This window comes from Scomber scombrus, chromosome 11 (assembly GCF_963691925.1).
Source record: "Scomber scombrus chromosome 11, fScoSco1.1, whole genome shotgun sequence".
Taxonomy (NCBI): Eukaryota; Metazoa; Chordata; class Actinopteri; order Scombriformes; family Scombridae; genus Scomber; species Scomber scombrus.
The window spans coordinates 30308983-30321511 of NC_084980.1; the positions used below are offsets into that span (position 1 = coordinate 30308983).

The window sequence follows — 12529 nt, forward strand, 5'->3', positions numbered from 1 at the left end:
GGTTTAAAGGGACCTATTATGCTTTTCCTTACTTTCAGACAGTCACAATATCAGATCTTGATGTTAAAAATGGGCGACATGTCAAATTGTGAGGTAAACGTTTGTAGCAGTAATAACTGAGCTTCATATTGCTCCGAAATGAACTGGACTTTAGTGTGGAGGATGTAAAATGTGGGCCTGCAATAATTTGCTCTAAATTGTAGTGAAGTATAAGTTAAAGTACAAATACCTCAAAGTACTGCATTATGCCACAGAGAAATTATGCATATGTCTTATTTTTTATTTATATGATAGATGTGATTCTGGCAAAATAAAATAAAACTATTTATGTGAATGTATTCCATCACTGTTTGTTGGATGATCAGTGTGTTCAATATTATACACTGTTGAAAGATAATTGTCCACTGATTTGATGTAATTTAATTCGTCCAAACCTTTTCATGTCCTCACTTTTCTGCGTTCACTGTCATTTGTCACATTAGTGCAGCATTTGGACCTTTGATCCCTGTGACTTTATTTTTTGTTCACTTTCACCATTACAGGGCTACTGCTGTGTCATTTTTACATTTCTCCCAAGGGGATACATTTTATTGTACCTACCCTACCGGGTTAAACCAGATGCTGTTGGTTTGCTGCTGATTCAACATTTCAGTAAATGATTGATGGACATGAAATCTTACAAACGTTTCTTGCACAATGCTGGAAACTGGCAACAAACAGTTCCCTTTGTGCAAATGCAGGAAACCCCGTAGTCACCAGCAGCGTTTATAAAGGCTGAATGTGGCTCTGGCTTCATTACTTTGGTCTCCTGCTCGTCTTTCGTCACCATGAATCTGTGGTTAAGCGTTCATTTCCTGTTTGCAGGGTTGTACCTGAGCAGCTCGGCTCCGACACCTGAAGAGTGCCAAGGTTTGGTCAAGCCTCTGTCCCTGAGCGACCCCAGCGTGGTAAACCCTCCTCTGATTCACAATATCTGGCTGATTTCTGCATGTTCAGAGTTGTGAAGGTTATTTTGGAAATGTAATAGATTACAGAGTTACTCTATTTAAAATGTAATGTAACTATTTCAATGACTTTTGGAATATAAAATAAAGATATTTGATGAAAATCTGGCATTGGTTTCATTGGTTTCATTGGTTTCATTGGTACTGTGACACCATTTAAGCCCATGTGTGCTCCACATAAGCCCACGTCATGATTTATTTACTAAATATTAAAACAAATATTGATTTCAAAGAATTAAAAACAGTAATATATGTATTCAGTAACATGTTCATGTTCAGCTCCATTAATGAGTTATTTGTGTCTGTTGTCACTGACTGACTGCATGTTTGTGTGCAGATATACGGCAGGTTGAACTTCATCATGGGCTTCGCTGATAATGAAGCACATGGCTCCGTCCTGAAAGTGACTGGCAGCTCCTGGGTGAAAATCAGTCCGTCACCGGATGATGTCAGCAGTGTTTTAATGGCTCATGAGAACAGACTGTGAGTTTAGAACATTTAATGACTGTGAATTAGACTTATGTCTTAATTAAGAACAAATAATACTTGTATACATTTTCTTATGAGTCAGAATCACCTCATCCTTTGACTTTTTATTTTCAGAAATGGGACCTGCTCTGGCATAATAACCAAAGCAAACATCCAAGGCGACACCCTAACTACGGACAGTGAGTTACCTGATCTGACATGAAACTGCAGTTTCTACATGTGTGTTAGTCAGAGAAGCTAGCAGGGAGGTCAGGTAGTATAGTAGTAACTTGACCACATGCAGGGTGTTACTGCTGATAGAGGCGCCAGACTAGAAAACGCCCCTCTGTCATTCTGGAGTCACATGACACAGACCTGGAGTTTCATTGGTAGGCTTGTATTAATGACTCTGATACACTCAGTGAGCACTTTATTAGGAACACCTGTGAAATCTAATGCAATCCAATACAACATCTCTGCCATACATTCTACTTTTATGAAGCATTTTTAGTCTTTGTTGATATCGTCAAAAAGGTGATCATTCTACTTTATGATTATTATTGAGGTCATAGTGGGTGGTGGTGTACCAGAGTGCATCATCAATCAATCAAGGCACTTTACACACAGAGCAGGTCTAGACCGTACTCTCTAATTGAATTTAAAGAGATCCGACATTCCCACATGAGCACTTGGCATATTGAAGTGTTCCTAATATTTTGCTGCACTTGTTTATGTTAATGAGGCAAATAACAATGATCACATTTACAACAATATAAAAAAAAAACTGAGAATGTATAAGCTTCATGAAAGTAGAATTGATGGCAGAGCCGTGGTATTTGACTGCCTTAGATTTCACAGGTGTTCCTTTTTATTTTAAGAGCTCGTTGAGTGTATATGGTTCTCATTTTTCAGGTCCTTTGACGTCTGCTGTACATCCTGTTTACAGTGTTGGTTTGTTGTGTTTCAAATATATTAGCAGCTAAAATGAAACTGTGGTTGTTTCTGTCTTCAGTGCATAACGTCACCTCGACCTCCCAAGTGCTGCAGATTGGCTCTGACTGTTTCAGCTTCGCCATCAACATAACGGCCAGAAACCTCGGCAAGCTCCTCAGCTTGATGAAGCTCGACAGCCCCTTTCCAGATGAGATCACCAGCCGTGTCTTTTATGTGTTTTGTAAGAAGTAACAGGAGAAGGAGAGAAAATCATGAGTCTCAATGTGACATGTTCATTCATCTTCTGTTTTTGTTTTTTTATTTCCAGCACGAGAATCAACCATGAAGGACTCGGATCTGGAACATTTCAAGAAACAGGCGAGCTGCCTCGGCTTCACCGGAGAACCAGACTTCCACTATGACCCCAAGACAGGTGACTTTAAACCTCTGTGCTGACTGAAACACACAATCTGTGATATCCAACACAGCTGGTGGCTTTATGTTTGTTTTTCTCTCAACAGAGTTCTGCTCTGAAGGCGAGGGCATCAGGCTGTCATTACCATGATGCAAAAGAACCTGTTTTAGAAACTGATGAAGTAAAAAAACAGTGACTCGAAACATCCAACGTGTGATCTGTGTTTCTTTATTCAGGATTTCTTAATCTAATAATATCTTGTAACAGAACAGCGACCCTCTTGGTCCGTGGAAGAATTCCAGGGAGTAGCGTTGTTCCTGAATTTAAATCCCATTGCAAACTGGTCCCAAGTTAGAGTCCAGACAGAACAATTCATACAACTCAACCAAGTGGCATTTCAGGTGTGTGGCAACCTCGCCCAGAGGAGGGAGAGTAGGGAACGCTCCTGGATGTGCTGATTCCAGGCATCAAAATGTCCAAAATGTCCTTTTTAGAAATCCACCTCGACCTTTTCATAATTAAATCAGTGTAGAAGTGTCAAACTGTGTGTTTCCTTCTTCAGATGTGAGGCAGGTATCAAGCTGTTCCGGTTTCACCTGCACAGACAAACACAGACAGTTTTTAACACTGAAAACAACTTTAATGTGGAAATGATTTGATAATATCTGAAGCAGCTTCATGAGGTCGTCACAGCTGGTTTAAGTTAAAGAGATGGTTCGGTGTAATTCCCACCTAGCGTCATGTGCACCATGACGTCTATCTAACCACCCGCTCCGGGTTTTTTTTTTCTGCTAAAGCTGTAAACATCTGAAATCCCGTGTGGTGTGTGGGGGAACACACGGGATTTCAGTGATCGCGCGAGATTTCAACGATGTTTACAGCTTTAGCAGTAGCAGCAGAGTAAAAGCCATCAGGTAAGTGTTATTTTAATAAACTCCTGGTGTACTTACAAACTTTCCAATGCATGGATTTATGAGTAAAGACCCTATTTGTACTACTGTAGAAGTTTGATAACAATCCAGGCATTATTAGTGGAGTAATGTACGAGATACACTGGTGGGTCCGTTAGCACCTGTACTAAGCCATTCGGCTGAACCATCGCTTTAACAGGTGTGTCCTGTTAAAAGTTACCTGGTGGAGTTTCTTGCCTTCTTAATGTGTTTTAGAGCTTCAGTTGTGTTGTGCTGAGAAAACAACCCTAAAACACTACTGTTGTAATCTATATTGTGCCATTTCTTTTCATATTTTTTCAAACTGCTGCAGTTTCTACCAGCAGAGATTTTACTGAAATATCAGTAAATATCATATTTTGAAAAACTAAGAAAAAATAGGTTGTTTCATTTAAATGAGGCCTATTGGCCATAATTTCCACATAATATGTGTAAAACCTGTGGTGATAAGTTGGAATGAAGTTGGGTAAAATGACTGGGTGATAATTTAAACCTTATGCTTTAGAAACAGTCAAACCAAACTGGGTCAATTTTGACCCGGGAGGACAGAAGTTGCACGGTCGATGGGAGGGATATTCAATATCAACATTTTTACAACTTGTCAAATATGTTAATGAACCTGTTTCACTCCAATTTTAGAGGAAAAACTAAAATGACACACACAAATTAAAGTAAGCTCCAGAACCACAGTCACTGTCTTCATAAATAAGTTTCAGAAACACTCGAGGTGATACAGAAACTGAGCAGAGAGGTTTTGAAGCCAGTCAACATTTAAATGTGTCCGAAACCTTATGTTAAAAATGTTGTTTTCAGTCTAAATAACTGTCTGTGGCTTTATGTGTAAAGGTCAGTGACTGTATGAGGAAGTAAACTGAACACCAGTGAATGCTACCTCACATATGAAGACAAGAACATGCAGTCTGAAATCTCTACAGTGTTTTCATCATGAAAGAGTTCAGGCAAAGAGGACATTCAGAGACTCTACACGCCAATAAACACAAGTTCTTCCTGATTATGATAAAACCACAAGAAAGGGAGAGAAATAAGGAGACTGATGTCCAAGTGAAATGAATGAGGTTAACAATCTTTTCTCATTATGTTGTGAGGAAATATAAATCCGCAGCATTACCTCTCCATTGTTTTTGCTGTATCACCTCGAGAAGTTCAGAAAGCAGCTGTTTTAATTCAGCTCAGTTTAGTTTTTGCTGCTGTCTAAAAGGTCAAAGACGTTTATGTCCCTGCTGCTGAAAAGTTATGTTATAAATAAAAGAAGACTTTAAAAGACAGAGTAATCATTGTGGTGTTTATCAGTGCATGTCAAAGTCTGTGTGTGTGTGTGTGTGTGTGTGTGTGTGTGTGTGTGTGTGTGTGTGTGTGTGTGTGTGTGTGTGTGTGTGTGTGTGTGTGTGTGTGTGTGTGTGTGTGTGTGTGTGTGTGGGCGGATATTGGTTTGTCCTTTATAACGATAATCCCACAACCTTGTTTATTTAATGTGGAATCAACAGTCGTCTGTCACAGTTATCCAGATGTTTTCTGTGGTTTCAAAGGTCACTTCACAGCACTTGAATTGAATGTTTTTCTTTTAAAAACAGTTGAGCAAGTGGTGCACATTATTTAAACTGGAAAGTTCATGACTGTTGTGGATCCATCATCATTATAAAAAGTAGTTTCTGATCGTTTTAACCTGCATTAACTATGTTTTGTTGACTAGTCACTATTTCCACATCCAGCAGTTACTGATCAACATCATCATTCATTAGTTCATCGTGTTCCTGTCCAGCTGCTGAATGTAAAGTCCAATATTCTCTGTTAGCTCTGTTTTTACTCTCTACCAACTCCTGAGGGAAACATCTAAATGCTCCACTATGTTCACCAGCTAGTCTACAGATAACTGTGTCTGTCTGCTGTTTGGTGCTGAGCAGGTAGAGTACAGTACAGCTTTTTCTCTATAAACAACGCTATGAGAGCCTCAACATTCAGAATGTTTTGTCTGAGTAATCCCTAAAACTTAGAAGTCGTTCAGTTCGGAGCTTTATTGTCCCAGTGACAGTACAAAAAGCAACTAACACAACAATAGTAAATAAATAAACAGTGACATAGAACATCATCGCAGCGTACAGCACAACCAAACTTGATAAGAAACGATCACGATCAGAATAAAAGTAGAAGTATCAAAAAGTAGAGTATAAAAGGAGTGAAACCTGTCATCTACACAGTCGCCCATAAAGTTGGAATCAAATATTTTTTTACCTCTTTCCATGAAATGATTGTGACAATGTGAGTTATTCTTGATAGATAAAGTGTAAATACTCTCTAAATTGTATTGATCAATCTCATTGCACCTGGTCAAAGGTGATTACTGATATGTATGATGTGTATAAATAGAAAATAAAAAGAGGAATGTGTCGTGCCACAAGAGCAGTGCATTTAGGGGTTAGTTGCATTGATTGCACGTAGAAAAAAGGAAAATGTGTACCTATTTGTTCATGCTCTAGGTAGCCTATATCTCCATCTAGACTGCAGAGGAATGAAATCCTCCAAAAGTGATCAGAGCTGCACAAGATTGATCGTTCCTTCTGTAAAACTCGTCTGTCAAAGATCTCAGAGAGAGAGAGAGAGCTGCTGCGTCCCAAGTATGCAGAATGTTCAGAATCAGCACAATGTTGAAATATTAATAATAATAATAATAATGATATTAACACCATCCACATTTGTCAGTGACATTAATATCAGTTATTGTCTCAAATCAAGGAGGAAATAAAAGCAAATTAAATCTTTCTTATCAAATAGTGATATCACAAAAAACATGAACTTTTCTCATAATAACAAGAGTCAGAATCTCATAATTAGGAGGAAAGATCTAATCGGACTTCGAGCTGCATCTTTGCATTAAACATTTTATTATTAACACATAGTTAGTATTATCATTAAAGTTCTTGACAGCTACTGACAAGTGGAGTCTGATTCCTTCTTTTTGTTGACATACTCGGTCAATACATTAGATTCTGATAACTTCTAGTCTAATATTTCTAACAGCACAGTTTCTTTTGTCTTGATTTGTTGTTCTGTGTTGTCATGGATATTATCTTGATACCGAGGACTGAAAAAAGCTGAGACTCTCTGCGTTTTGATTGGTTCTTTGACCTTTAAACCCCTCTGTGTGCTGTTGCTGTCAGGAACTTGTACAGTGCTGCCCTCCAGTGGCTGCAACAACACAATGCATCAAACACCAACTTCTACTGCATGAAGCAGCCAGATATCTGTGATGGTGGAGCCTAAATGAACATTAAAGTTGTTTATCTGTCTGTAATGATTCCTCCTGTTCATACTGACCATTAGAAGATCCCTTCATCATGTTTACAATGGAAGTGATGGAGGACTAAACCCACAGTCCTCCTTCTGTGGAAACATGGATTTAAAAGTTGATCTGAAGCTAATATGAAGCTTCAGTCGTCTGAATGAGTCAAATCTTCATCTTCTATGTTTCAACGTTACAGTGTTGTTAGTATCAAAGTCTTTTTGTTACTATACTTCCACCACAGCTCAACAGGGAAACACTAAGAGGGAATCTGATGCTAAAAAGACTGTAAATGTGTCAGATATCACTTGATATGACTAACTCACACTGATGAAGCTCAATAGAAGCTGATCAGATACTTTATAATGACTGTGTGGACACATTGTGATACAGTCCCATTCATCTTTTATTAGTCAGTATGAACAGGAGGAATGATTACAGAGCGGAAAAATCTCTTCACTGTTCATATGGAAACCTTACTGCTGCTTTAAGACACACTGAAAACACTGTGAACTGTCCTTTAAGCTGTGTGTCTGAGTGTGAATGATGATTGTGAAGTGAATGAATGTCTTATTGTGATTCTGTGTCTATGTAACGTCTTCTCACGTCTAATAAATGATGATCGTATTAATCATCGTCTCTCCTGAAACATTGTGAACCTTTCCTTTAAAACATTCACAAGTGTTATGAAGCTCTGAGCTCAGTGAACGATGTTAAATAACTCTGCAACTTGGACAACAGGGCCTCATAAATGAAGACATGGGTCTGGTGATGACCTCTGACCTTTTCATATAACCCACAGCGGTGAGTGTGACAGCTGTCTGCTGTAATGAACTGAGCTCCGAACATCCCAGAGGTCCCAACGTCGACGCCCCCGGGCCACCTGTTAGATGTGAGAACACAGAGAACTACAGGGAAAAAATGATAGTTAGTGAATGCATTAGTAATACATGAATGTAAATGGATATAGATGGATAGAGGGAGGGAGGAGGAGATGCTTTATTTATATAGCGCCTCTCATACCCATAACTCAATGTGCTTTACATAAAAACAAACATTTAACAATAAAAATTGGAAACAAAAAACATACAATTTGAAAGATAAAAATGAAACCCAATAACAGTAAATGACATGGAAACATTAAAGAATACAATTAAAAACAAAGATTGACTGTTCCTTCTGTAAAACTCGTCTGTCAAAGATCTCAGAGAGAGAGCTGCTGCGTCCCAAGTATGCAGAATGTTCAGAATCAGCACAATGTTGAATATAAATATTAATAATAACAATAATGATATTAACACCATCCACATTTGTCAGTGAAATTAATATCAGTTATTGTCTCAAATCAAATTAAATCAAGCAGTGCCTCTATATTATCAAATAGTGATATCACAAAAAACATGAACTTTTCTCATAATAACAAGAGTCAGAATCTCATAATCAGGAGAAAAGATCTTCTAATCGGACTTCGAGCTTCATCTTTGCATTAAACATTTTATTATTAACACATAGTTAGTATTATCATTAAAGTTCTTGACAGCTACTGACAAGTGGAGTCTGATTCCTTCTTTTTGTTGACATACTCGGTCAATACATTAGATCATGGAAACATTAAAGAATAAAATTAAAAACAAAACCCCCCCCACTAATAATAAAAACTAAAAACAAAGTGCATAGTGGGAGTCCCATGTCCCAGTCTAAGCATATAGCAGCATAAACTAGGAGCTGGAGCCCTAACTATAAACTTTATCACAAAAGAAAGTCTTAAGCCTACTCTTAACCTCCTGAGACTGGAGCTAATACACACATACCAACCAGGTTTATTTTACTGTATAACAATTACTTACAGGATTGATGCTACTTTTCTGAGACTTTTCTAAAATTGTCTGCTTACTAAATCCTCTGATGGATATCCTGATGCCTCCTTGAATGCATCATTAGTTATTTGAAGTATCTGCAAAGCCCAGTGAAGTGCTGCACACATCTGTGGCCGATTATCCATCGTTAATTACTGACTACGAGAGCAAATGTGTTCCTTTTAAATCCCCCGCTTCTCCCTCGCCCACTCTCCATCTGCTCTGCAAGTGGCCTCCATGTGACGTCTGCTGCTACGTCTGATGGGAGGATGGGACTACCAATGAAACGCATCCACTTACTCCTTCTGTTTGTGTGTGTGTGTGTGTGTACCTGTTTGTCTATCGTTCTGAGGACCATTTTGATTTCAAACATTCATTGTACTGAGGACCATTCTCATTTCTTTACTTTGGTTTTAGGGTAAGTACTGCAGTATTATGAGTGATGTAGTATGCAGTATTACAGTAAAAGTACTGCAGTATTATGAGTGATGTAGTATGCAGTATTACAGTAAAAGTACTGCAGTATTATGAGTGATGTAGTATGCAGTATTACAGTAAAAGTACTGCAGTATTATGAGTGATGTAGTATGCAGTATTACAGTAAAAGTACTGCAGTATTATGAGTGATGTAGTATGCAGTATTACAGTAAAAGTACTGCAGTATTATAGTGATGTAGTATGCAGTATTACAGTAAAAGTACTGCAGTATTATGAGTGATGTAGTATGCAGTATTACAGTAAAAGTACTGCAGTATTATGAGTGATGTAGTATGCAGTATTACAGTAAAAGTACTGCAGTATTATGAGTGATGTAGTATGCAGTATTACAGTAAAGTACTGCAGTATTATGAGTGATGTAGTATGCAGTATTACAGTAAAAGTACTGCAGTATTATGAGTGATGTAGTATGCAGTATTACAGTAAAAGTACTGCAGTATTATGAGTGATGTAGTATGCAGTATTACAGTAAAAGTACTGCAGTATTATGAGTGATGTAGTATGCAGTATTACAGTAAAAGTACTGCAGTATTATGAGCGATGTAGTATGCAGTATTACAGTAAAAGTACTGCAGTATTATGAGTGATGTAGTATGCAGTATTACAGTAAAGTACTGCAGTATTATGAGTGATGTAGTATGCAGTATTACAGTAAAAGTACTGCAGTATTATGAGTGATGTAGTATGCAGTATTACAGTAAAAGTACTGCAGTATTATGAGTGATGTAGTATGCAGTATTACAGTAAAAGTACTGCAGTATTATGAGTGATGTAGTATGCAGTATTACAGTAAAAGTACTGCAGTATTATGAGCGATGTAGTATGCAGTATTACAGTAACAGTACTGCAGTATTATGAGTGATGTAGTATGCAGTATTACAGTAACAGTACTGCAGTATTATGAGTGTTGTAGTATGCAGTATTACAGTAAAAGTACTGCAGTATTATAGTGATGTAGTATGCAGTATTACAGTAAAGTAGTGGTTTGGTCCTCTGACTGATATATTATTATTATGACATCATTAGATTATTAATAGCTTAGCATCAGTGTTAGAGCAGCATGTTACTGTTGTAGCTGCTGGAGGTGGAGCTAGTTTACACTACTTTATATACAGTTAGCTAGTTTAGTCCAGTGGTTCCCAACCTAGGGGTGGGGCCCCTCCAAAGGGTCAGCAGATACATGTGAGGGGTGGTGAGATGATTAATGGGAGAGGAAAGAAGAAAAAACTAAGTTCTGATACACAAATGTGTTTTCAGTTTTGGGACTTTTTCTCTAATCTTTGATTTTTGCTGAAATATTGGATCATTTGAACATTTATTGAAATGAAAGCATGTGAGAAGTTTAGAGGGAAAAATCACTATTTGGTGGAGCTGTTAACAACTCATAGACATCTGAAATGTGAGCTGACTACACACTGCTGTTTGGTTTCATCTTTAACAATGTGTTGTTTTTTAAACACATGGAAATACTGCAGTAAAGTACAAGTACCTCAAACTGTACTGTAGTAAAGTACAAGTACCTCAAACTGTACTGCAGTAAAGTACAAGTACCTCAAACTGTACTGCAGTAAAGTACAAGTACCTCAAACTGTACTATAGTAAAGTACAAGTACCTCAAACTGTACTACAGTAAAGTACAAGTACCTCAAACTGTACTATAGTAAAGTACAAGTACCTCAAACTGTACTACAGTAAAGTACAAGTACCTCAAACTGTACTATAGTAAAGTACAAGTACCTCAAACTGTACTACAGTAAAGTACAAGTACCTCTAACTGTACTATAGTAAAGTACAAGTACTTCAAACTGTACTGCAGTAAAGTACAAGTACCTCAAACTGTACTATAGTAAAGTACAAGTACCTCAAACTGTACTATAGTAAAGTACAAGTACCTCAAACTGTACTATAGTAAAGTACAAGTACCTCAAACTGTACTACAGTAAAGTACATGTACCTCAAACTGTACTGCAGTAAAGTACAAGTACCTCAAACTGTACTACAGTAAAGTACAAGTACCTCAAACTGTACTACAGTAAAGTACAAGTACTTCAAACTGTACTACAGTAAAGTACAAGTACCTCAAACTGTACAATAGTAAAGTACAAGTACTTCAAACTGTACTATAGTAAAGTACAAGTACCTCAAACTGTACTGCAGTAAAGTACAAGTACCTCAAACTGTACTATAGTAAAGTACAAGTACCTCAAACTGTACTGCAGTAAAGTACAAGTACCTCAAACTGTACTGCAGTAAAGTACAAGTACCTCAAACTGTACTACAGTAAAGTACAAGTACCTCAAACTGTACTATAGTAAAGTACAAGTACCTCAAACTGTACTACAGTAAAGTACAAGTACCTCAAACTGTACTATAGTAAAGTACAAGTACCTCAAACTGTACTACAGTAAAGTACAAGTACCTCTAACTGTACTATAGTAAAGTACAAGTACTTCAAACTGTACTGCAGTAAAGTACAAGTACCTCAAACTGTACTGTAGTAAAGTACAAGTACCTCAAACTGTACTGCAGTAAAGTACAAGTACCTCAAACTGTACTGCAGTAAAGTACTAGTACTTCAAACTGTACTACAGTAAAGTACAAGTACCTCAAACTGTACAATAGTAAAGTACAAGTACTTCAAACTGTACTATAGTAAAGTACAAGTACCTCAAACTGTACTGCAGTAAAGTACAAGTACCTCAAACTGTACTATAGTAAAGTACAAGTACCTCAAACTGTACTACAGTAAAGTACAAGTACCTCTAACTGTACTATAGTAAAGTACAAGTACTTCAAACTGTACTACAGTAAAGTACAAGTACCTCTAACTGTACTATAGTAAAGTACAAGTACCTCAAACTGTACTACAGTAAAGTACAAGTACCTCAAACTGTACTATAGTAAAGTACAAGTGCTTCAAACTGTACTACAGTAAGGTACAAGTACCTCAAACTGTACTATAGTAAAGTACAAGTGCTTCAAACTGTACTACAGTAAGGTACAAGTACCTCAAACTGTACTATAGTAAAGTACAAGTACTTCAAACTGTACTGCAGTAAAGTACAAGTACCTCAAACTGTACTTAAGTCCAGTACTTGAGTAAATCT

General features: G+C 37.4%; 1 protein-coding gene and 1 long non-coding RNA gene across 2 annotated transcripts; one reads left to right on the forward strand and one right to left on the reverse strand.

Annotated features, from left to right (window-relative positions):
* Window positions 1–778: 778 nt before the first annotated feature.
* On the forward strand, window positions 779–3023 carry LOC133991182 (uncharacterized). Its single transcript, XM_062429671.1, has 6 exons — window positions 779–947; window positions 1342–1487; window positions 1608–1672; window positions 2485–2646; window positions 2734–2838; window positions 2927–3023. Exons 1-6 carry the CDS (start codon window positions 828–830, stop codon window positions 2968–2970), a joined length of 642 nt encoding a protein of 213 aa, XP_062285655.1. The 5' UTR covers window positions 779–827; the 3' UTR covers window positions 2971–3023.
* A 9-nt stretch (window positions 3024–3032) lies between these two features.
* LOC133991221 (uncharacterized) lies at window positions 3033–5048 on the reverse strand. Its single transcript, XR_009926987.1, has 2 exons — window positions 4900–5048; window positions 3033–3416 (listed from the first exon to the last, which is right to left on the reverse strand). It is a non-coding gene; the product is annotated as an uncharacterized LOC133991221 (long non-coding RNA).
* Between the last annotated feature and the right edge of the window lie 7481 nt (window positions 5049–12529).